This window comes from Aplidium turbinatum, chromosome 7 (genome assembly GCF_918807975.1).
Source record: "Aplidium turbinatum chromosome 7, kaAplTurb1.1, whole genome shotgun sequence".
NCBI lineage: Eukaryota > Metazoa > Chordata > Ascidiacea > Aplousobranchia > Polyclinidae > Aplidium > Aplidium turbinatum.
In genome coordinates, this window is record NC_137478.1 from 28,685,718 (window position 1) to 28,712,568 (window position 26,851).

General features: G+C 37.6%; 1 protein-coding gene across 1 annotated transcript; it reads right to left on the minus strand.

Moving 5' to 3' along the window:
- Nucleotides 1-5,380: 5,380 nt before the first annotated feature.
- Nucleotides 5,381-21,422, minus strand: LOC145774701 (uncharacterized). Its single transcript, XM_082585993.1, has 8 exons — nucleotides 21,275-21,422; nucleotides 20,955-21,040; nucleotides 20,203-20,351; nucleotides 19,671-19,800; nucleotides 14,362-14,903; nucleotides 10,661-10,807; nucleotides 10,249-10,363; nucleotides 5,381-8,059 (listed from the first exon to the last, which is right to left on the minus strand). The coding sequence occupies exons 1-8, from the start codon at nucleotides 21,372-21,374 to the stop codon at nucleotides 7,910-7,912; spliced, it is 1,419 nt and encodes a 472-aa protein (XP_082442119.1). The 5' UTR covers nucleotides 21,375-21,422; the 3' UTR covers nucleotides 5,381-7,909.
- Nucleotides 21,423-26,851: the final 5,429 nt, after the last annotated feature.

Consider the following 26,851-nt stretch of genomic DNA (forward strand, 5'->3'; position numbering starts at 1 on the left):
GAACTACTAGACTATAAACATATGGTTTATAATCCTTTCATTTTCCTCCCATTATGACAACACAATTTACAATAAACTATTGCTGCATACACTACAGTATCATATATTAAAATTGTACACGCAATGCAACAATAGATGGGAGCAATAAAAGACTAGCCTATAGGTAACTTCGACTTACAAACATTTATTCGGAGATACGAACATTTAATTTTGTACCGATAGGCCTACATATATTGTCTGACAATTTGTTTTGTAGAATGCATCTCTGGCGTGTCTGTTTGAGTTAGAAACTGCCCTTATTTTATCTTTATAAGTTTTATATCGTCCAAATGGCAACAGGCATAAAAGAAATCCATGGTAGATTTTTGTAATCAACAATGGTCATTGTCGCGAAGACAATCGCAGAATTATTTTTAACGGTAGGCCGGTTTTCCATTTAGTCGGTAAAGCGGACAATAGCGTCCATGCTGCCTTAATAGCGCGTCCTCGCGGCGCGGGAGACCGCCACCGATCACCTGATACACGATGATGTGTTGGTAGTTAAATACACGATGATATGTTCTTTTAATTAGCATTGGTTTAATTTGTTCATTTAAATTGATTTATTGATCAGCGTTTGAATTTGGTCAAGTTTAGGCAGCCGTTAGAAGGAGCTAGTAAACTTTGAAACTTGGCATTTACTTAGTTTGTTAGATTGATGCTTGTGCTTTCCAACCCTAGCAAATCTAATGCAATTGATTAAAAATGAACAAATGGAAAACGATTCAGTGCAGGAGTATTTATCAAGACCACGCTGGACGGCTACAGTTAAATGATTGATTTGACATTGAAATACATTAGGGCAGGGGTGGGCAACGTGCGGCCCGCGGGCTGCATGCGGCTTTTTTCCATTTTTTGTGCGGCCCTTCATCTTCTTCCAGCTATTTTTCCCCAAATAAAGCCATTTAAATTAAGGCTATTTTCATCTCAATTTACACAATTTCGAAGCTTAAGAAGTGATATGACCGTCTTTTCACTCCCCTGTACTGGTGAAATAAGTTTTGCGCCTATAGAAATCCAGCTTGAATTGAATTCACTGCAGGAAGATGACATTCATCTTATAATCTCAATAAGATAACTCCATTGCTGAAAATATGAATTAGTGTTTATTTGATGTGCGGCCATCCTGTAAGCATTACATTTTCCTAACTGGCCTTTGTGTTAAAAAGGTTGCCTACCCCTGCATTAGGGCTTAAGCAAAAGCTTCGTTGTTGAAGGGCTATGTTTGAATAACGATTGCTTATAATATGTTGAATGAGATATCACTGATATGCATGAAAGTTTGTACTTTGAAACACGGGGTGAAGAAATCGCGACAATGCATGGTCGTTTCTTATTCAATTTCGATATTTTGCTATTGTTGGAAAGCAGTAAAGCACAAGCATAGATCCAAATTAAATCAACGTTAATTTGCGTTGACGAAATTATTGTGTTTCAAAACATAAATTTTCATGTAGGTCTATATATATAGCTCATTCAACATAGGCCTATAAGCAATCGTCATCCAAACATAGCCCCTCAACAGTGAAGCTTTTGCTTGATGCAGTTCAATATCGAATCGATCATTTTACTCTTACTACATCTGCTCCATTATAATAGTCAATTTCTTCTATAATAGTCCAATCTTTATCTTCGCACTGACAAAGCCTTGATTGGTCATTCCTGGTAGTTTCGCATGGTTGTAGAGGCTCTTGACGCAGGGCCGGTTACCGAGATTGACAGAGTGAAGTTTCCGATTGATGAAGTTTTGTTGCCGAGGAGTTATTCCATTCATTAAGGAGCTTCTTCGTTCACGAAGTTACGCGCTAAACAAGCTTTAGTAACACTAGTTACTAAAGCAACCCAAATCCCCCAGTGTATCACAATCATTTTTGTGTCTGACAAAGCAATTCTCACAGGCAGTGGCGTAGCTAGAGAATGTGCCGCCCCTTCAAGAAAAAGCATGTGAAAATGAAATGCGTTATTTTATCAGCACTGCAATACGCAACGTGCTTTTTTCAATTTGCGGTGTAAAGTCAGACGAACGTACCATTATAATTTAGTAATATACTGAATGCAAAAGCACAAAAACTGCTGCAGAATTAAAATAATCAATTTGTAACCTTTTACAAGGCTACCCAAATTTGAAGAGCATGTTTCCGACTCTTCTTAATAAAGGCTAGTAGGAATTTTGTAACGTATTAAAAACATAACGGCAGAAAAATTCATTTAATTCGTTTCTACTAGACTCTGTAACATGAATCGTTGCTTACCAATGTAATGATATAGACGTTTTCTTCTTTTGCTCATTGAACTTTCTTTACTTATTCGCAACGTAAGTTTTATAATTTTCCCATTAATTTTTATATACTTACAATACTTTAAAATAAAATATGGATAGAATCATATAAGCTTAGAAGCTTATTCCTATGAACTGTAAAACGAATACAAAATGAGCAAGCGCACAAATTACAAGGTTGCAAATGCAGCAAAATCATCGTTAAGTAGCCTAGACTTTAGCCATGCTACTGCGCAATGTTTTCACTTTTCGCAATCTAACAGCCACATTCTAGTGACGGTAGCAAAGTTATTTCTTACAACAGTTAATAAACATAGTGTTGTGCTCCCCCTCTCCCTGTATTTAAAATATATAATTCAGGATACAAGGCCGGTTTATGTGGCCAAAAGTGAAATCCAGTGCGGCATGGCATCAGTAACAATAGTACAGTCAGAGATGGGCAAGATCACCAGTATTGGTGATCTTGAAGATCAAGATCAAGATCACCAAGAATAGGTGATCTTGAAGATCAAGATCAAGATCGTGATCTTGAAGATCAAGATCACTTTCAAGATCACTTTTTGTGTACTTGAAAAAAAAATGAAGTTTTTGATCAATGATGTTGCAAAAAATAATATCTATAAGCAATCTTGGTAAAGGTATATAGTTGGTATTGCTAACTTTTACTTTTAACTACTCGATCGCTGGCCTAAGAATTGTAATAAGTTAGTGACTGTTGCTATTATAGGCCTATCAATTGTTGACGTAGTTTGCGTAGAATCGCAACGTCACCCCCAAGGCAGAGGTTAATTACAGTAGTTCTGAAAAGTCGCAAAATTTGCAATTAGTTTTATACTTTTTATTTATAATAAATAAATAAAAATAAAGTTTAAACCGCATCATTTTTTACCAAATTTTTGTCTGGTTCATGTGGGAGTTTTTATTTGTGTTACTAAGTAGTTTTAACTTTCACTGCATTATGTAAATGTTTATTGCACCATTTACCCACCTGGCAACTTTGATACTGTTGTCTGCTATCAAAAAAGTTCAGAGGTTTGCGGTCCGACAAACCGCTCCATACTCAGACCCTAAACAAGTCTTGGTCTGGTTGATTTGCTGCAATAAACCACTTTACATGACCAAAGTCGGCTAGAATCCAGATTTTTTAACACCGCCATTCTAGACTTTTGAAACATCTAAAATTGGGTCAATAAAAGCAAACATTTCTTTAAAATTCACATTAAATCATTTTTTATTATACGTCAACATAAAGTACACGGAAGTTGACTTCTTCATTATGACCAACACAGAAAACTTTTTCAATTTTGAAATGGCAACACTGACCAGATTTGATGGAGACTTTAAATCGTCTTTTGTTGGGCACATATCATATTAACAGTGGCTTAATGTTAGTAGTTGCCACTAACTACTTTGTACAGTACGAGTTCTAAAAAAATGCCTCTATGTAGGAAGTAAAATTCAATTTTAAAGTGAACTTGATCTTATTGTTCTTCAAGATCAAGATCACACAAAAAAAAGTGATCTTAGATCAAGATCAAGATCACCAAAAAAAAGTGATCTTCAAGATCAAGATCACGCCCATCTCTGAGTACAGTAAGTAGTATATTGTTACAGCAATTAATAAAAAATCTAAATCTGAAAAAATGCACTGCGGAGCTCTGCAAAACCAGTCTAACTTACACAGCGATAGGATTATAGTTTCGCGTTAGTAGAATTCAAAAATTTTCTGACTTGTTTTTGTGGGGGGTTAAGCGTGGAGCGTGTGAAATCGATTTTAAACACGAAGCGTCTGTAGACTCCATAGACACTGCCTTATAGCGCTATACGGTAATATCATTTACTGAAATGTTTGTACTGTATAGTGCAGCAGCAGTAGATTACTATGGTTAATCAGTATTCAGCAACGATGTGTAAAAACAAGGTAACTTCCTACTGTATTTCACTGAAAATCAAGAAATATTATCAGCTAATATTAGTGATACCCAATTACCAATGGCAACATCAAGATTATAATCAAAATCAGCTTTATATTTTATTGAATTACTAGAGCAAATCGATTTCACCTAAATTGTTGGCAACATTCCATTATCAAAGGACAACTTTATAAACATAATGTGCGATTACAGTAAACTTCATTCACTTATTCATTCAACAACAGCTACAGTACATATCCTTTCGGCTCTAATATTTTTAGGGTCATGAAAGTATTATAGAGACTAAGTTAATTTAGTCAGTTTGCAATAAAAAAAACCTTGTAGTTTCAAAACATTTGCAATAGATAATTTCATTTTCTTAATTGACTTAACGTGGAATTATTCTATGTTTTGAACGTTGCCATTCTGTTTGTTTTTATTTTTCGTGTACTTTTGCATTATCAAAAAAAACAACAAACAACGTCATGTCTGAAAGTTCCGCCCCCAGACGTGCCGCCCGGGGCGGTCCGCCCCCCTCCCCCTAGCTACGCCACTGCTCACAGGATTTTTCCAATGACTCGTTTGACGCAGCAGTCGCGATCTCTTGATTGTTTTCAGGGTATTTGTTTGGATGGAAAGCAGTTCTGCGTACTCAAAACTGTGTTTTACACCAAGTCTCTGAACACGAATCTTCCACGCGTGATGTGGAATGATGGGAATCAAACTTGGTCAAGCAAATTAATCAACTATAAACAAGAGCGCTAACTTGCAAATACAGTATTGTACTTTGGAAACTCGATGGCAACCTTGTCCGCCCCGATAGCTCAGTTGGTTAGCGCGTTACTTCATGAACGAAGAAGCTTCAAGATCAAGCGGCGCTGGTTCGACTCTCGGGGTGTGCGCTTGAAGAACCCACGTTCAGGACTGCTCTCTATCCAGCGGCATCTAATGGATGGAATAATTCTCTGCAATAACCTATCAAGGCTTTGTCAGTCCCAGGATAAAGATTCAAAACCAACCAACCTTGTACTTCAGACTTTCGCTCCAGATGAGACAAAGCTTTAGTTTAAGCTTTCTTGTTATCTGAAGATTCAGGTGACGCGGAGACAGGGAAAGGTCAAAGCGAACAATATCAAAACTAAATTTCATTGTTTCAATTTATTTTAACAACAAACGAAATGCAGTAGAAACACAACACAAACCGAATCATAAATAACTTATTGTTATCTTTTCGGTGCTTTTTTACTCTTGAGATGAATTGTGACAATATTCAAAGTGACCAAGTGAAATCCGACTAAGGTGTTGCAACCGAGCCATATTTAAACCGGTTCTGTTTTGGTCTCAAGCACGTTATAACGTGCGCGTTTAGTCGCTTCCACCTTTTTCTAGATCTCTGCTATGTTTGGCATACATTGTTTTTCGTTGTGATGGTCAGAAATAAAAACAATCCGAATGGAAGTAACAACGCACTTATAATATGGCCTACTTGATTTCCAAACAATTAAGGCATTCTCAAAATTGCATACGATCATTCTGGAATTGATGGTGTCCTGGTCTGACGAGCGAAAATAACACAATCCAAACTTTTCAAAATTCGTTTCTTTTGAAACGCTGCCAATAATATGTGCAAACGCTGCCAATAATATCCTCTCAAATATCTCATAAAAAAAACGAGAAGGACCAGAAACCACGGTCAAAGATTAAGTTGCAAGACAAATCACAGTAACAAACCAACTCGATCGAAAACAATTCATGTGCTGAGGAAAAGTCAATAAAAATATTATATATGAGTTCCCAACAATATGCCATTTACTTGAAGAAAATTGCTGTAAGCTGTCGGTTATTAAACAACAGAGCTCCGACACATTCCCGATACCTGAACTTTTGCCTAATTATTTTATTATTTATTTGCGTCAGACAAAGTTGTCCATATCCAAAACAAAACAACGAAATAATATATAAAAACTGCAAATGCACCAAGGTCACAGTGAGCCACTTTGGATGTCGTCAGTTTACGAGCTCACTAAATATCTAACTTACTGTTACAAATTTACATACAATGAGCGATGGAAGAGTTGAAAGTATTCAGAACGATGAAAACAATCAGATGACGTATTTATGACGCAACAATACTTTTTGAAAATTTGACCTTTCGAGCTGTTCCTTCTCTTGTTTTTCCATTTTGTTCCCCCATTTTACAGCAATTATTGATGTTTTAGTTAGGCTACTGGATCCATTAACTGCAACAAAAACTTTTGGCATCTAGATTGCTATTTTATTCATAAGTTATTGTGTATAGTAAATAGTTATACCATGCTATTCTCGCAACAGACAAAATAAAAGTTTTCTCTTTGTCGTTGATTTTCCGATAAGCATTCTTTCAAAAGTTACACCTGTCTGTGGAAGGTCTGGAAAAAAGGGGTTAACCTTATATACGCTGATTTCAACAATCCTGCAGCAAAAAAGAATTTATAATTTGTGAAAGGCGGCAGAAGGAGCTGGCTGTGTCTGGCATCTGACAAAGAGTTTAAACAAACGTAAACCAATACAAACGTAAACCAACAACCAACATACAAACGCACTAACTTGTGCGTACAAATGCTTTAAAAATATGTTAAATTCATGAAAAGGAATTTGAAAAAAGTGCTGTGCAATGAAATTTACGACAGAAGCTAGTGTTAATACAGAACACAGTTCGTACATTATTTGCAGGGCTGAGAAGTCGGAAGGATTTTTGAGTGTCCGGAGTCGTTGAAAAATGGCAACCTACTTCGACTTGATACAAAACTATCAACAAAACTTTTGCTCGTAATCGTTTTAAAAAAAATTGTTTCTTGTTCTCTGTGTTGCGCTTTAAACTGTTACTAGAAAACAGAAGTGTTTGTTCTTGTGAAAGTCGCCGTTTCAGCATCACTCTAAACTTAAGTGAAATTAAATGAAAAAACACAAAAATTTAAAAAGTCTGGCAACACTGAAGTTGGAGTCGGAGCGTTGGTCGGAGTAGTAGATTTTTCACCCGACTCCACAGCCCTGATACTTTTCACATAAATACACAACTGACAATGGAAAATGATACTTTTCTAACATTAGTTCTTAACTAATTCTCAAATCTGGTGCTATTTCTAGGAAGGGTTAACTGAATATTAGTTAACAAATGATTGAAGGAGTTGGCGGTACTGGTGATTAATCACATAGCTTTTGAAACGTGTAAAAGTAACAGAAGTAATGTAGTCTAACTGGGAAGCAGCCACCTTGAACAGCAAATCAGTTGTTTTTTTACATTGATTCAACGTGTACAGACGACTACTGACGTAAAAAGCGAATGATTTGCTGTCTGGGTACATTGGCAACCCTCCAAGATATGAAGTTCAAAGAACAAAAGCAAGTTCCAGCAGCGGTGGTTATGCTACAAAAACAAATTATACTCTCCGCAACGGCGTCTTGATGACCAATGCACTTTGGTTCGTTTTCACTCTTTTCCAAACATGCAAAAATCAGTCCCTTTATATTGATTCAACGTCCGCAGCTGCTTAGTCAATGCAAAAAGAAACGGTTTTGCAAGCTGGGTCTCAAAGTGCTACACGTAAATACACGTGTGATTTGTTTTCGATGCATTGACGTGATTCCGTTGTTTGCAAAACGATGGGAATACAGAGCTCAGCTCAAGCACTGGTTGCAACTACACGTCACTATAAGTAGCGGATTGCTGCTGGAGATCGTGTTTGAAGGCTTTGATCTTACGCTCCATGGTCTGTCTTTCTTCATCAGTTAAAGGGTTTGAGAGGAAGGAATCTTTCCTCTCTGGAACATGACATCCTTCCTGGCACATCTGTAATCACAAAACTTGAAATGATAACTATTGAATACGTGAATTCAAGAACGGCCCATTTCCACAAGTTGTTTTCGAGATAAATGCGTTTTAAATATACCGGTCATTTATTTTTCGTGGTGGAACTTCGATATGATTATATGCTGAGGTATACTGATAAGAAGTATTATGCTTGAACATTTCACTCGGTGATGATTCTTCGGAGATACTATGGGGAATCTAACCCCCAAAAATCGGGCTCATTTACCAATCAATGGGAATGCATGTGCTGCGAACTCTTTGCAACAGGTTTTAATCATGAGAAAATAGGCACAAAGCACAAAAAGATTAAAATACAAAGAACAAGGCAAAACAATAATTCAGCAAGGCGTTTCAAAATAAAATATTTACTCCTCATAGTCAGAGTTTTCTTCAGCTCCAGTATGGGCCATGTGTGCATTCAATGCTGTCATACACTGTTATGCGTCTTTTCCAAAATATGGTGCCAGTGATTCAACGTCTTCCACTTTCTGAGGAAGTATGGAGCAAGGACCTTTAGAAGGGGTCAGTGGAGTACTCAACCAGAGTGTACGGTGGCTTTAAAAGCCGAAAACTTGCTCCAACATGGCATTCATGTCTGTAGACTGTAGCCTGTTAGGTTGACTGTATCTGAGCATTTTAAACTGGGTGATTTTCCGGTTCTTGGCTCCAAGTTCAATCTTACAACTTTTTCAAAACAATTTACAGTCTTTTATGTCACTTCCTTTCATGATGGTCAACTGAAAACGCTCACAGATTATGTCGTTCCAGCCGGTGTAAAGCTGGGCATGGTGGCGCTTTCTCTGCATTCTCTCTGTAATGCCAAACCCTTTGTCACATGGCGGATAACAATGACCGTGTATGGACAGATGGTGAGTTATGGAATCCAATCTGCCATGCAACACCAAAGAATGCAGATATTGCACCGTTGTATTATTGTGGTTTTAGCCACGACACATATCGGTAAATTCGATGCATTAACACCCAGGTGGTTCGAAATGTAATCGTGAATGTAGCTCATTTACACCCCTCTAGCTTCTGTCTTGGGCCATGTCAGTAGCGTAGATAGGGGGGGGTCCGGGTGATACTTTTGGACCTAGGCCTTGCTGGATAATGCTTCTCCAGAAAAGGCACACATTCTGAGGACTTTGATATCACATTCAAGATATCGCCTTTGTTTCCCTGACCACCACAGTGAGTCACCCAGTGTGGAAAACTGATACTGTATGTACAGTGTAGTGTGAGAAATTTTCACCTTGATTTCATCACCTTCTGAAACCTGTTTGCCTCTTTGGTCTTTATATGTGGTTCCTTGTGCTGTCAACTGAGCTATACGCCTGATTTGTTCAACTGACCGAGTGCAACAAGGGGACAATTGCTGAGTTAGACCCTTCTTGAAATCAATGGAAACATTGAGGGGTATTTTTCAGGTTTAGACTTAAAACATTTGGTCAATTTTCATATGTGATTTAGAAGACACTAAAAGGAATCGGAAAATCGGAATCACTGAAAATACAAATTGAAAAAAAGTGGAACTGGGCCCTTTTTGAATTCACGAATTCAATTGTATTGTCGTATCCAGGCTTACGCCCGGTGATTGAAGATTTAGATCAAGTGGAAGGGAAGGCATGGAAGCCAATCTTCGTGACCACCTTCAGGTATGCCTTTAATTATCTTACCAAAGACACAGCCGCATGTGAGCGGTGTCGAACCGGCGCCCTTTCGAGTGTCGTTCCATGGCTCTCACCATTATGTCGGCTGCATAGCCGAGTGGTGAGAGCCCTGGAACGGCAATCGAAAGGGTGCTGGTTCGACACCGCTCAAGATCATGCGGCTGTGTCTTTGGCAGGACACTTAAAGGCATGCCTGAAGGTGGACATGAAGATTGGCTTCCTTGCCTTCCCGTCCACTTAATCTAAATCTTCAACCACTGGGTGTAAGCCTGGATACGACAAACAAAAAAAAAAAAACTAGAAAATGCAGCCGACTCCAATTGTATAAATTTGAGAGATGTTATCTCGCCGAAGCACAAACAGATGCTTGGCAATGAAGTCATTTTATTGTTGTTTTTAATAACAACTGTCGACAACTTTGCACTCAGTTTATAGATGAGTTCACTATCAGAAATACACTGAAAAGTAACTATCGGTAAGTTTCCACAGTACAATTACCATTCTGGCTCTCTCTAAGGACCTCCTTCTGACTTTGTGAATGCCGTATATGATCGATTCGGGGACCAACACTTGGAAGACCAAATCACCTTGTTTCACCATGCCGACCATGTCACTGCAATGGAAAACTTTTTTTTAAATAAAAAATAACTTTCTATAGAAAAGTTGTGGATGTTTCTATTTCTAACAGTGGCTAAAGGGTTCACTTGATTTTGATCACCTAAAACCAAATGACCGACAAATGATAACCATGTTAAACTATTTGCAAAGACAACTTTTATAAAAATATTGTTATCGCAAATAATATTTGAACAAAGCCGATTAGTTTCGATCGTTCATACGTTTTTTCTATGTAAAGTATACGCGCAATCTACTTGCAAACACACAACATAATTGTGGCCTGATAGTTTACCTGGCGTGGTTGGCAGCGAAGTTTTGCAAATATTTGCAAACAGTTTCCAGTTGTTGCTCATCTTCAAAGTAAGATTCCTCGAGTTTCAAATTTTTAGTTTTAGGTATCAACGATCCTTTGTCCCATTTCTCGTTGAATGCGGCCATTCTGAATCAAACATGAAAATGTGAACGTATTTTATTGCATGGAAAACATACAAATTGCTGAGCTGAATTTTAACGTTGTAGCGAAAAAAGTACTTAAATCTCAGGAAAAGCTGATAAATCAGATAAGTTTAGCATTGTACATTCCATGATCTCAAATTCTCCTGTTCCAGTTGCCACGTAGATCAATGCTCTTCAACGGGGTTCCGCGGAGCATGTAATGGGGTTCTGTGAGTTTACTGGGTTCCGTGAGGATTTTGCATTCACACTCTAAGTAGGCCAATTAGTAAAACCAAACGCTGAATGCAGTCAATAGCAGAAAAGAAACGTATTGATAGTTGTTGCGTCACTTGTTCATTGTTATGTCATTGACAAAAAAGTTATTTTTTTAATCTAAACTTTTGTTAGTGGGGGTTCCGTAATCCGTAACGAATACGGAAGTAAATCAAAGGTTCCGCAATGACAAAAAGGTTAAAGAACGCTGATGTTGATAGACAAAAATCAAAAGCAGTAATTTATAGAAATACATATAAGGGGATGTGAAGGTTTGTAAAGTTATAAGACCCCGATCGAACGAAAAAGGAAGACCCCATACTCGAGCTTCACCCTTGTTTGGGATCATCAGTGGGTTACCATCAAAGTTGGAAGTTAGATTCCCGCTAACTTAAGACACATGGAAATGCACCACTGATAATCCCAAACAAGGGTGAAACGTAAGTCGGAATGGCCCGTTTCGGCGAGTCCGACTCGGCGAGTCCAATTCGGCGAGTCCAATTCGGCTAGTCCGATTCGGCTAGTCCGATTCGGCGAGTGCCCTATTCGGCGAGAGCCCTTTTCGGCGAGTTCCCTATTCGGCGATTTCTTAAAAAAATTTTTTAAATTATTGGGTGCCGTAACCTAAGTATCATTTCCGTTTTAGGGTTAGGGGTTGGGGTTAGACAGTGGTTCTCAACCTGGGGGTAAATTACCCCCACGGGGTAATTTGCCTGTTTTTGGGGGGTAACGAGACCCGATTTAGAAACAGTAAAGCAAGTGAAGGTTGTAAACTTTACAAAAGCAAAGGAATTGAACAGCCGTCTTTTCAAGGAACTGTGCAAGAAGATGGGAGAAAGATACGAAGCATTAGGCTACTGTTCCACACAGAAGTACGATGGCTGTCTTGTGGCAAGGTGATAACCCGCCTGGTCCAACTATCGTGAGGCTGTCCATGTTTTTCTGATAGAAAAAAAAGTCCGACTTCACTGAATACTTCTCTATAACCAACGGTGGATTTCCCAGCTGTGCTATCTGACTGATATCTTTGGTGAATTGAACAAAGGCAATCTTTTAATTCAAGGCAAGAATGTAATTGTGATCGACACCAAAGTAGACGCAGCAGCATTTATCGCAAAGGTTAAATTGTGGAACAAGCGAGTTGGAAGAGGCACAGTGGCGCAGTTTCAGACGCTTGACATGTACCTCGATCGAAAGCAATGGACTTGATTTCACAGCGGCGTTGAAGGAGGACATAGCTGACCACTTAACCCAGCTAGCCAAGAAGATAGACAACTACGGCACTTTCCGAATTTGGACACGGCTAGTCTCCAATGGTACACTGAGCCCTTCACATGTGATGACAGCCAGGTTGATGATGACAACTTTCCGACCAAAGAAAAATTTATCACTCTCCGAATGAACGAAGCGTTAAAACTTGATTTCAAAGGGAAAGGTTTGGAACCCTTCTGGTTTAGCAGACTCCAGGACGCACCAACATTAGCGACACGGGCATTAAATATCCTGACATCTTTTTCAACAATGTATCGTTGTGAACAAGGATTTTCAACTGTCTTGGAAAAGAAGCGCAATCGCCTAGATGTCGAAAGCGATGCAAGAATTGCCCTCAGTACCACAAAGCCCAGGATTACAAAGCTGGCGGATGACGTCCAGGCCTAACCTTCACATTGAATGTTTACCACGCATTTTTATCTTGTATTCAGTAATCAGTATTGTATTGCATGCATGCTCAACCATGCACCAATGGGGAATGGCCTCTTCCTCCTCTTGTGAATGTGGTGCCGAGGAACAGACCGCAGACCACATCATCAATGACTGCTCCATTTTCAAGTCACCTAATGGAGCGGAAGGTCTGCGTGACATGGATCATGAAACCAAAGACTGGCTGCTCTCTGGTAACTTTATCGTGTCGTCCGGGAACATCGTGAATCTGGGATGATAAAAGGATAGACCGTCGGCCCCAGAGGCTCACACGACAACGATCATTGTATTGCATTTGGTTGTCATTGTTAGCCCTTTGAAATACATAGCAATAAACACTTGTTTTTGAAAATTGATCGTGGGGGTAATTGGCTCACTTCAGGGTGGAGATTAGGGTAACAGCCAAAAAAAGGTTGGGAACCACTGGGTTAGAGGTTAGGGTCTAATTTCAACGTTCAGCGACGTTAAAACGATGTTAAAGCGGCAATGATAATTAGGCTACGGTACCCGAAAATTTAAAAAAAAAAATCAAAAAATCGCCGAATAGGGAACTCGCCAAATAGTAGCGGACCCAACGTGAGTATGGCGTCTTCCATTTTTGTTCAATCGGGGTCTTGACTTTATAGCAATACATACAATCATACATACACAAGTCATTTTCTATTTCTGGGTTTTGCCGGTAGACTAGCTTGTTCCAATGAACAATATGAGCAATTCAATAAAAAGTTTCGTAGAGCCTTTATATAAAAGAAAACAAACATAATGCATACTGTTAATTATGGTCTTTTTCTATCTAGTCTAATAGATTTTGTCAGTAGTTTTCACATTCTTGCACAACCGAGTTGTACACTGAAAGGTCCCACTTGCTGTGTTGGGTGATGGGCTGAGCCACACAAGAAGATGGTCGATTGTTTGGGAACCAGTGTGACAGGAGCATGAAGTTGCAGCGAACAACGAGGCGACAGTTTATTTACGGCGGTGGTGAAAACGGCAATTTATATCCGAACAATTTCGGCTTTCGTATCATAACCATTAACCACTAACCAGTATTGGACACACTATCAAGGTCACCTGGAGATGAGGCCTGATCGGTCATATTTTGGAGAGTGTTGCTAACAATCTGACAGAAACTGTCTCAAATTAATTTTTCTCCTCTTATACTGTCCTGCAAAGATCAAATTGACGATTACAGATCAAAAACATAATTTTTAGAAAATTTCAGTTAGACTGTTAGCAAAAGTCTACAAGATCATGATGAACCAGGCCGCATCTGCAGGTGGCCACGGCAAAATAAATATGACGGAAATTTCACTATACTCCCACTGCAAACGATACTTCTGAGACGAAGTGGCAAAACTTGTCAACACATGTTTTATATATATTCCAGTTGACTTGTGCTGTTCAATTTTCAAGTATCGCTTGTGATGTCAAGACAGTAGCAATTGTAACTGTTTCTTTCATTGACACGCTTTTTGATAAAGGCCTCACAGAAGCCGAAAAGTTCAAATTTATTGTTTTTTGATCATAAAATTGCACTAGATAAGCCATCTTAATTCTTAATTGCAATATTATTACTATTCATACCTCTTGGAGTAAATTTTAAGATGAAGTATGTCCAGCAAATAGCAATCACAACTGCCTTTCAATATAAACTTAACAATTTCCTTATTTTTTTCATTGAACGCTAGCAGGTTGTTGTATCGTCTTCTTTTTGTAGAACGTTTTCTTAAATCAGGATGAGCAGGATGCTCGGAGGCCACCTTCATTGCACCAGAATCGGAAGACGCCGAGGTATTTAATGAATTCCGTTCGCTCAAAGCCTTGTCAAAAACGATAGAACCGTCTGGGCTTTTATTGGAAAACACTTGGGCAGAAGTTGTTAAAGACACGTCAGAACTTGATTTGCTTTCATCTAAATTTGGTAATCTTTCATTAAAAGTAGAAAAGTTATCGTAATTTGCAACATATTGCTTTTGCAGCAAGGAAAGGCCATTTGATCTGAAGAATTCAAAAATTTCTGCCTCGCTTTCGAAGTTTTCGTTGTTATATTTTGAGATGTAGTATTCGGCAAGTTGAACCGCATTGTTGAATGCTGTCAAGTTCCCTTTTTTCTCTTCATCAATACTCTGAAACAAAACAACAAAACTGACAACGAATTCATGCTTCCAAGAGCATTTAATGCTCTTTAAGGCTGGAGCTTCATTCCCAGCCGACAAAATCCGTCATTGCCAGCCGTCAAAACAACGTCTTCAGACATTGAATCACTGTAAAAACGACGGATTTTGCTGGCTGGGTGGTTAGTGGCTTTTCCATTTGCAATAGAATATAGATAGCGCATGTCATTAGTATGCCTCACTCTGTTGAAAGGGTGAGAAAACGTTTATAACACTGTCACGTTTGTCTCAGCAGAAGCACTACTTTGAAAAGTTAGAGATATTTTTCCACGAACTTAACCTTCAAGCATTAGATCAGTGGTTCTTAACCTTTTTCCTTGTAGGCACGGTGGTACCTCAAATCACTAACCAGTTCTCGAACTCCCTTCTAGAATGACTCAAAGGTAATGTTGTTTACATGTGTAAATAACAAAAATATTGTGTTTCTTTAAATATATAATCCTTATTCATATAATTGACAATGCAATAACACAATATGATTGATTGATTGATTGATTGATTTTATTTCGTTGTAGGTAAATATAATACAATAAATACAGCAATAAAAAAGGAATTTCCAGCAACGGGAATCTGCGAAGAGACCATGGGTCTTCGAGTCAAGCAGATACCCCAGATTCTAATAGAAGTTCTAAAATTGCGATAAGAATAATTCAATAACGAAAATTGAGACAAGGTGTTAGAAGATGGTCATAGAGAAATATATTTAGTAGTCTATCGGTAGCATAAAGGTAATACAAAATTAATCGTGCTAATATTTGGCGATGAGTGAGTATTTGTGTTGTTTTTTAAAAGAATAAAATGACAATTTACGCAAGCTCGTTGGTAAGGAGTTCCAGACTTTCACTCCGGCATATTTAATGCTGCGCTGGAGTCGGGATGAGGCGTAACGTGGGACAAAATAACAATCATTGGAAGAGTGTCTAGTAAGTCGTGCATTATACATGAGTTTGGTTTTTTCAAAGTAGTGTGCGAAAGGCAGAGGCAATACATCCGTATCAAATTTAAACATGAATTTAGCAATTTCATGTTCGTACAAATCTTTAAGCTTGAGTATGTTAAGTTTCTTATAGAAAGGTGTGACATGATCAGACCACCTGCCACCTGCTACTATTCTGACAGCCTTATTTTGTAAGGTGCTAAGCTTGTTCATTTGTGTCTTGCAGCATGAACCCCAAATCGTTATCCCATATACGATATGAGAATGTACCAGTGCGTAGTATAATTGTAATAATGTTTTGTTTGGAAGAATGTATTTGAGTTTCGACAATATCCCTACAGATATAGAAAGTTTCTTGTGGAGCATATTAATATGAGGTTCAAAATTTAGACCATTGTCAAAAATAATGCCAAGGTATTTGGCAAACTTAACTTGTTCGATCTGAACACAATTATAAAGTACATTGATATCTTCTGGGTAGCTGCATTTTTTAGGAGGGATTACAATGACATTTGATTTGGAAGGATTGATAACTAATTTATTGGCATTAATCCAGTTCTTGATGTTAAGTAATTCAGACGATATTTCCTTTTCTAAGTAGGTTAGATTAGGAGCGTTAATTACCAGGCAGGTATCGTCTGCGAAAAGTCTTGGAACAGAAGACGTGCAGTTTGGTAAGTCGTTTACGTACAATAAAAACAGTAATGGACCCAGCGTTGAACCCTGAGGTACACCGTGTGTTATGCATCTCTGTTCAGATTCCTGTTCATTAATCGCGACATACTGCATTCTGTCTTTTAGGTAGGAGGAGAATAATTCGTTTGCTGTACCTCGGATTCCATAGTGGTTGAGTTTGTATAGTAGAATGGGATGGTATACTGTGTCAAAGGCTTTTTTGAGATCCAAGAGAACCAAACCTGTGTACAGGTTGCTTTTTACGTGTTCATAGGTGGCACTAATAATATCAATAGCGGCATATGAAGTAGAGGAGCCAGACCGAAATCCAAATTGCGTAGGAGCAAGGACAGAATGTTTGTCTAGAAAGGAAGAGACCCTTTTATATATGAGCTTTTCCAAAATTTTTTCGAAAGACGATAAAAGGGAGATAGGTCTATAATTATTTACCTCAAGTTTGTCTCCAGATTTGAAGACGGGTACAACTTTGGCAAGTTTAAATGTATCAGGGAAAATACCGAACTGAAAGGAATAGTTAATAAGATTTGAGAAGGGCAGGGCAATAATCACGGAGGCGATCTGTATGAAATATGCTGAAATGTCATCGTAGCCAGTTGCTTTGTTGGGTTTTAGAGCTCGGATTTCTTTGAGTACCTCATCGCCAGTCGTTGGTTCAAGAAAAATAGAAGAAGGAACGTGGTTTGTAAGGTAGGATGTGAAGTTGTTATCGTTGGCAAGCGGAACGCTGTCAGAGATCTCTTTTCCAACGTTGCAGAAGAATTTATTGAATTGGTTCGCCATTTCGATGGGTTTGTTTGATGACACTCCATCAATATTAATGGAATTGATTGTTTGCTTTGATTTTTGTTTATTTGGCAGCAGTGAGTTAATGACTTCCCATACTTTACGTGGGGAAGATTTGTTCAGTTCAATTTCCGAATGTATATAATTTTGCTTGGAAATGTATTTCAATTTAGTGAGCTTATTTGCGTATTTTTTGTACTCTAGCCTGTCTGTTTGATTCCCTTTCAGGTAGTGCGATTGGTACATTTTTTGCTTATTTTTAATTGAAGTAAACAACCCACTGGTAATCCACGGCTTCCTTTTTAACTTGCACATTTTCCTTGACATTTTTTTCAGTGGAGCGTATTTGTCAATTGCGTTTTTTAAAATCTGTAATAGTTCGCTATATTTATAATCCAGTTCCTGAGGTTGTAATGATTTAATACCCAACAGAAACGTGCCTAGTTGGGAGTTCAAGTCCTCAATGAAGGAAGCCGAATCAAGGTTACGCTTGTCTCTGTAGAAACGAGGTTTGTGTTGATGCGAGTTGTCAACATGGGAAATTATACAAAAAGTAGGGTAGTGATCAGAGATGTCAGACTTAATTATTCCAGGTAATACGGAATGAGAAACATCGTTCGATAAAATGTGATCAATTAGTGTTGACGATTTATCAGTAACTCTTGTTGGCTGAGTAATTATAGGGCAAGTACCATTGCTGTTTAGCATATTTAGATAATTTGTGACCGGTGAAGGGAGAACGTCGTTTAAAATATTGATATTGAAATCACCTAATATATAGTAGGTTTGATTCATTTTGTTTAAGTTACTTAGCACACTGTCCAGCGCATCAACAAAACGTTGGATATTGGTGTTTGGGTGACGGTATACTACGCCAATTTTCATGTTAGCGCTTGTTGTGGTGTTACTTATATTAACAAATAAGCTTTCACAGTCAACACAAGGCACTTCAAAAGGTTTCAAGGGTGTGATATTATATTTGTCTAGTGCGTAAATCAAAACTCCACCTGCAGAAGTAATGGAGTTAACGTATTTATACTCGTACCCAGGTAGCGTAATATTTGACAGAGGAGTGACTTTAATACGAGTTTCAGTTATGCAAATAACATCAGGAAGTTTGTCGAAGTTAGCAAGAAAATCGTACAAAGAGTCAAAATTTTTTTGTAATGACCTGATATTTACATGAATAACGAATAATGATGCACTACGAATTGTCTCAAAAGTAGGAGAGTTGATGTTGTGGTATTCGCAGTTATTGAAGTTGCGAGTTAGTGACCGATTAAGAGAATCGCATAGGTAGAACGCATTTTCTGCGTCTGAATCAAGAGCAGCAGCCTGACTCGAGGACACATGGGTCTCTGAAATGTCATTATTGGTACAGTTAATTACGAGATATGTAGATCAGCACAGTTTGACGCGGTAATCAGCACAGTTTGACGCGGTAATGCTGCTTTCCTCCTGCTGTTCATAAGAATTGGGATGAGCTCACTGAAACTCTTCCAGGCCAATTGCACACCTCACTGCAATGGAACTCATAGCGCCTCCCGATTGCCCAATCATGTCACCAAGATAGAAAAAGGCAGGTACGACGTCGAATTCTGCACAACCAATTGTCAGCAGTTGGCTCCTAAACTACTTCCATTTCGACGTGAGGAATGCAAAATACTTTCTCGGTTACGGTGGTTAAGTAATAACCTCAGTGATGTTTTGTTGTTGATTTCCTGTTGATGACAACATGAAATCATGGTGTGTTCGTATGTCAAGGATCTAATCAATGTTTGTTTTTATTATGCAAAGCAGACAGATTCCTTAATTATTATTCCTTTATAACCCAAATCATTCAGCATTGCCGCACCTCCTAGGAATAGCTCTCGCACCCCTTAGGAGTGCGAGCATCCCTGATTAAGGACCCCTGCATTAGCGAAATATGTAAATAATCTTTTTGAGGAATACTTAGCGATATGTTTGCATTTGAAAATGTGACCATGAATGTATGTTGTATAGAGCAATACTAAGCAAAGCATAAACATTATTATATAGTCTATACCGGAATGGCCGTTTCGGTGAGTCCGATCCCTTAACGGGGGATTTTTTTCAATTTTTTTTTTAATTATCGGGTACCGTAGCCTAATTATCATTGCCGTTTTAGGGTTCGGGGTTAAGATTAGGGGTTAAAGGTTAGGAACTCACCGAATCAGACTCACCGAATCGGACTCACCGAACAGTAGCAGACCCAGTCTATACAGTATATTATATATACTTGTAATATTCAAAAAAGTAATTATACATAAAATTTAACTTACATTAGCAGCATCTAATTTCTTGTTAAATTCTTTTCCTTTAGATATGATATCCTCATAATCTTTGGTATAAAATGATTTCACTCTTTTTGAATTGACATTGTAGTGAAATGCTTTATCCCCTTTCGAAAATCTACACATGGAAAAATGCAAACAAACATAGTAAGAAAACTATAATAAATGTGCCCCAAACGAAGAACAGTGATGTTGACTAGCGACCAGCAATCCAGCATGCAAATGCAATCAGGTGTGAATAAAAAGAAGCAAATCGTGTATAAAATATTAACTCTTGTTTACTGCATGTGTACTGAAAACAACTGCAAAGATACCCAATTTTAAAGAAGACTGTTTGCAAAGATTTCCATTAAATGCCAGAGCTGCATTGAACAGTCTTCACTGCACTTAAAATAAGTTTCCATAAAATTTACTATATACATTATATATATATAATACAACAATCAGACAACACAAAAAAATCTGAGGTAAAAATCAATTACGAAGAAAGGTTATATGTATAACTGATGTTTAAACTTACGTGTTGTATCCAATGAAATAAGCATGCAGCTTGTTATTAGACACAGACTTGATGTAACTTGGCCAATAAGAGCACCTGCGATCATGCCGTATCCAAGCTAAATCACCTGCCTTCAACTTTTCTTCCTTTTTTTCTTTCTTGTAAAGTCCCTAAAAATTTTGTTGAAAGAAATAAATGTGAAGAACAAAATTAAAAACTAACTAAAACATCATCAAAATCTTTGTCCATGCAGGTCTTAGACCAGGGAACTTTATTGCTAATATGCTGTTTGTGACAAAACTGAAAATTAATACTATGGATAAAAATCATTATCATCGTGTGCTGTCTCTGAGCCTAAAGTTGGCTGTCAATTTCTTCCACAGGTCACATTCGGTTCTTCTAAAGATATTTGCTCAAATAAAGATGCTGTTCAATAAAGAAACAACAGCACCTGTCCTACGGCCTACACATCAAATCACTAACAGATATTTCAAACACCAGTCTGATTAGTGTGAATCAATTCAAAGGTTTATGAAACCTTTTTTCACTACAGTATTAAGAATCTGCACTTTTGTTAAGCAATGAATTCTTACATCAAATTCTGTTATTTTGTTGGGGGACCAAAAAAGAAAGCCAAAAAATACACAGGAAAACTATGGCAGCCCAGTGTATGACTTCAAAATTACATCATGATTTTCACTTAGGTCATTAACATTGTGTCAACCAGCAATCATAAACAGCAATAACCCGAATAACTGAAGTAAAATACAAACCACTAATAATTCAGCATCGTCATCAGAAACTGGACTCAATGATCGACCATCCACAAAATTATCTTCATAAAATGAGTCTGATAAATCTAAAAACAGTAAATTTTGTTTGTCTTTGACAACAATGTATAATAGTTAGATTAGAGGTCTAATACTTTCACAGCTCAAAGAGCCCTTTTCAACTTTTTTGCCCCCATTAATTTTAAAACCGCCCCAAAGAGAGCAATATTACCCACTTTTAGAACTACTGCTCTACACTACATTTGGAAAAAATAGGCTAATTAAATTACAGGCTAAAATTTAAAAGGCACTCTGTTACTTACCATCCAAAGTGAATTCTATAAAACTTGAATCATCATCTATGTCAGGGAGAACATTTTTCATTTTCCTTTTCTTTTGACAAGTTAGTTTCCGTTTGGCCATTGCGTATCACAAAAATAAATCCCACTCATACAAAGTGATTAGTGTAGAAATAAGCCAAACACCTAATAATTTTAAAACAGGACTTCTTAAAACAACCAATAAACAACTCATATAAAATGACTGTGCTCAACAAGTCAAAAAAATTTCATCTGGTCAAACTAAACATGGAATAAATAAATTGATTGAATCTGAGAAAGCTTTTTTAAGAGCTTAATCATAGCAGTTTCGCATATTCGTAGAGCAAGGGTCTTAAACACGATGCTTGCGAGGCGAGGATGTTTTGGTGCGGCCTGCAATGCAATTTCAAATAATTAATTAAACACCATCTTATTCACTGTTCACTTAACAAGATAAATTCACTTTAAAATTGCTCAAAAAATTTGAAAATGCCCATCAACCTACACACAAGCGCTAACTGTCAAGCCATTTAATTGCTTACGAAAACCCATATATACTGTTACATCACATCACTTTGTTGTTACTACTATTTCTTTTTTCGCAATCTTCCATTTGTAGAGCGTTCTTACTTCCTTTTTTATAGCCTTCTTGCTGTGTTATTTTGTTTATTGAACGGTGATGAACTGTTTTACTAGCATCGACAACACACAGCTACAAAATAAATGACACATCAAGAGAAGCATAACAAACATATGCACCAGGGGGAGGTCCATCAGCTTTGGAATGGCCCGATTCGGTGAGTTCGCTTCGGTGAGTCTGATTCGGTGAGTCCGCTTCGGTGAGTCTGATTCGGTGAGTCCGATCCCTATTTGGCGATTTTTTCATTTTTTTTTTTAAATTATCGGGTATCGTAGCCTAATTATCATTGCCGTTTTAGGGTTAGGGGTTAGAAGTTAGGAACTCACCGAACAGTAGCAGACCCCATCAGCTTAGATTGTGAGGGCCAGGATGGGGAGTCGAGGTACCTGACTACCTGTGGAGTGAGTGGGGATCATAAACTTTGTAAGACCAATTTGCAAAATTTAGAATGGCAGAACTGGTCAGGGAGACAGCTTAACTTTCCACAATGCAAAAAGGCATTGCAACCCTCCAGTAAATTTACAAGACCGGTATTCATTTGGCCCTCAAAGCAATTTGAGTTTGAAATTCCTGTTGTAGAATCTTTAACCCTTATCAGCATTCAGCACATACGTTGACATTTTGTCAACATGGATTTTTTATGCGATTGCTCTCGCTAGAGATGGGCAAAATAGAATAATCAGCTATTCTAGAATACTCAAACCGAATATAGAATACATATATCTATTCTAGAATAATTGACCGTTTTTACTATCGACACATTTTAATAATTTTTATGAGTTTACAAAAACATTGAACATCACAAAAATTGCTTATTGCAGTGTAACAAATTTAGGCTTTCTAAGTTCACCAGTCAAACAGGATCTCAACTTGGTGGCAAGTAAACCTGCACTTGAAAAACATCTCTCTAAAGAAGCAGATGGGGCAAGTATACAAAAATATTTTGAAACTAAAGTCTGATATATATAAACAAGAAAATTGGTTTTCATTTGCTTTCTATCAAACAAGGGCGTTGTCAACAGATGTAGTGGATGCTTTCAACAACGTGAGATAGGTACGGTACCGTAGCTATTTCTGAAGGTGGAGAAGCTAAATTTGCTGATTCATGTTCACTAACTGCATGAAGCATGTTCAATCCCACAGCTCAACAAGTTGTCCAAGTCACTATACTAGCATAGTAAAAGCTAAGACAAAGCCAACTACCCGTACGTACTTCCGCAATACTGTGAGGACTACAAAGCGCTTGACAAGAAAGATCTCTTTAATGCGAACAACGAAACTTGTGTGTTTTTCCTAAGCCGGATTGCACCAAATCGACAAATAATTCTACTTTTGCTGTTACGAATTCGTTGTGACCAGATGGAGTGATACGAAGTCGATCGTTATTAAGCGTTATCAATTATCCGATTTCATGTGCATTTTGAAACCGGTTAGGCTTCACAACCGGTTATTCTATATTCGGTATTTTATTTTGCCCATCCCTAGCTCTCGCCCCATATGCACTAGCTCAGTAACATTAAGTGACAAAAGAAGGCTTTTAAGTCGCTTACTGCTGTAGAGATTTCAAAACGTTAAATTGTTTCCACAATGACTTATTTGCGTTTTATGTTGATGGGCAAACCTGTTTCAAGACAAAATGTCAACATTTAGAAACAGCAGGAGATAGTCTTGAAAATAGGGAGTTTGGAATTTGAAACCACTATTGGTACGGTATGATATGCAATAGCTAGCTATTATCGCATGTAGGCTACATGGCCGGCTGCTTTTAAGAAAGTTTAGTGAATTTAGTGAATAGTGAATAGCTTTCCAACTGAAGGAGTTAGATTGTAAGTTCTTATACTCTATATCTGAAAAATAATAGTGTTACAGATTCCTCTTGAATTCCAATCACTTATTTGCCTCTCATGGTTTGGTTTGCAGTCATTTACTTCAAAAGCGTACATGGTAGGAACAGTAATGGCTAATCGATGTGAAGTACTCAAATCAGCAGGGGGAAGAGAGGTGAAAAGTACTGAAGCATTGTATGACCATTTGAACAACATTTTGCTATTGTCATCTGTATACCAAAAAGAAACAGGATGTCCTCATGATGTCTTCTTTACACCCCTCTGTTTCAATAACTGTCACAAGAAACCTTCAATTATCATGGATTATAACAAGCATAAAAGCGGAGTTCACATTTTTGATGAAAACTATAAGGAATTTACTTGTTTGAGGAAAGCAAATCGTTGGCCAATAATTACCCTATCAATTACAATTTGATAGGCTACATGTTGCCAGTCACAATGCATTTATCATTAAATGAGACACAATAGGAAAAGTAACAAAATAACAGATTTTCTCAAAAAACACCTTTCAGTTTGCTCAATGCCAACAAAAAGAAATTGGCAGCAGAAACTAAACTATTTGCTAAAAATGCTAAACAATTATTTCTTGCTGTGCTACGGGTGCATGATTCTGTGCTAACTGCTAATAAGGGTTAAGCCACTGACGCATGACCAGTGACCGAATTTGACAGATAAGAGATAAGATAAGAGTGTAGTTCATCAAGGATCAGATACTTTTTATTTTCAATGCAGCCCGAAACTGAGATTTTTCAGCTTCTTGAGCAGATTATTACAAAATTGTTGAACTCTTTACCATAAAGACAGCTTGCCATAAAGAAATACCATGAGGTTGGCTTTGCTCATTGATTTGTGTTTTTTCCTAGGCAATTAAGCGTCATGTGATTTGGTCTCTCCTCTGCCGTTTTATGCGTTTCTTTTTTCGATTTTGTGTATGTAGATCAGATCCGTTATTTCAATTTATAAAGAACATCAGTCAGTTGGTTACTTGATAAGAGCCAACATGAGTATGGCCGAAAACGTTTGTAATTTTCAGTTTATTTTCGTGTTATTATGTTAAATGCCGTCTGGTAGTTAGGTTTTATTTGTCTATGGTTAAAAAAATCTGCCCGCCCCGATAGCTCAGTGGTTACGCGCCCGGCTCAAGATCATGCGGCGCTGGTTCGACTCTCGGGATGTGCTTGATCAACGCATTTCCAAGGACTGCTCTCCATTCAGCGGCACCTAGTGAATGAAATAATTCCCCGGCAAGAACACTTCAACAATCGGAAATTTCACTCTGTCAATCTCGCTAACCGGCCCTGCGCAGAGTTGCCAGGTTGGCTTTTTTCCAGCCAAATTCCTCAAATCTGGCTTTTTTTATTATTATTATTATTATTTATTTGCGTCAAACAAAGTTGTCCATATCCAAAACAAAAACAACGAAATAATACACAAACTGAAAATGCACAAAGATCACAGAGAGCCACCTTGGATGCCGTCGGTTTAAAAGCTCACTAAATGGGCTATCTACTGTTACAAATTTACATACAATGAGCGTTGGAAGAATTGAAAGTATTCAGAGCGATAAAAACAATCAGATGACTTCAGGTCTGATATAAAGCGATTGGAGGAGTGAATGCAACGGTTGATAAACGAAAACATGTTTTTTCTCAATAAAGCATCAAACGTTGTTATATTATACATTACTTGATATTCACGGGCACTGACATAACGAGACAAGTTGTGCAATATTCTAAAAGAATCATTGTAAGCAACACGTAATCGTTTTATACTAGAAGATCTAAACTTGTTCCACAACTGGGATGCGTAAAAGGACATACAATAAGAGCGAAATACAATGTTTTTTACAGAGGGTGAGCATTTAGCGAAATGAGATTTTGCATTGTTTGCAGCACAGTACTGAGAGCGTACCTGCCTTGAAATATCATTTTCATCTGATTTTCATCTGATAAATAAGATTTACGGTTTGGCTTTTTTTTTTAATTTGGCTTTTTTTTGAACTTTGGATTTTTAAACAGTTATAGGTTTTTATTTTATTTTTTTTTACTTTTTAGATACTGAACATACAAATCTGCAATTTTTCTCGTTGCTAATTCCGTAAAATCCTGATTAAGTGTGTATTCACCCAATCATGGTCTAACTCTAAAAGATTGAGTAGCCTACTGATTTCCGAATGTCTGACTACCAAATGTTGCGTTAATATTAACTTAATCACACAAATGTTGATCGCAAACCAGTGGTTCTCAACCTTTTTTCTTTCGTGGCCCATTTTTCTTTGCATAAAAATTTTGTGAACCATTAAGTTTTTGTGTAAGAAAAAAACTACGAATGGGTTTATAAACAAAAAGCAGCAAAACATATTTCAAGATAGATTATTTATTCAACCGACCATTAATGAGATGCTTGCTCCTGAACATTATTAACCAAAATATCAATTTTTGGAAGGGTTGAAAATAGCGCACAACGCATACCATCTTCCAATTCAAGTCGGTTCCGAGCTTTTCGTTTTTATCTGCACCAAAGTGGAAAACCCTGCTTCACATAAATACGTACTGTTGAAAAACAGCAGTATTTTTATGCATTCTTTACAGATACGCTGATTACAGGCACCATAGATGCAGGCACACACCCTTGCGCAAAACTCGTAGTGACAAAAATGAAACAAAATATTTCAACAAATCTCTAAATTTTAAATATGTCTGTGGCCCACCTCAAAATGCTTCCATGGCCTACCAGTGAGCCATGGCCCACTGGTTGAGAAACGCTGCATTAAACGAATTTATATCAAAACTATTTGTCTACTGTCTGTGGTAGGCGTAGCAAACCTTGTTTTGAAGCACTCAAGTTAGTGGCAACCTGATTTGTGGAAGGTTGAGGATTGATATGAAGAGCCTTCTTGACAAGACCATGACCAAGTTGTGGTAATTGTAAAGTGATAAAAGTCACTGACTCACTGGTGGGTAGGCTACAAAAGTTGAAAATAGATTAAAATAGAAAATGTCTAAGTAACTTCTGGACATAGCGAGAAAAACAAATTATTTCCTTTGTTTCGAGCATTTAAAGAGAATGTCCCCACTGATTGATAACCCCTGT

Excerpts from the sequence above, each read along its gene's own strand:
- LOC145774701 (XM_082585993.1), bottom strand. The coding sequence starts at position 21,374 with ATGGCCAAACGGAAACTAACTTGTCAAAAGAAAAGGAAAATGAAAAAT. Across the intron at positions 19,801-20,202 it reads TATTTCATTGGATACAACAC|ATTTTCGAAAGGGGATAAAG; the intron begins GTAAGTTTAAAC and ends TTCCATGTGTAG. Across the intron at positions 10,364-10,660 it reads TTCGCTGCCAACCACGCCAG|TGACATGGTCGGCATGGTGA; the intron begins GTAAACTATCAG and ends TTTCCATTGCAG.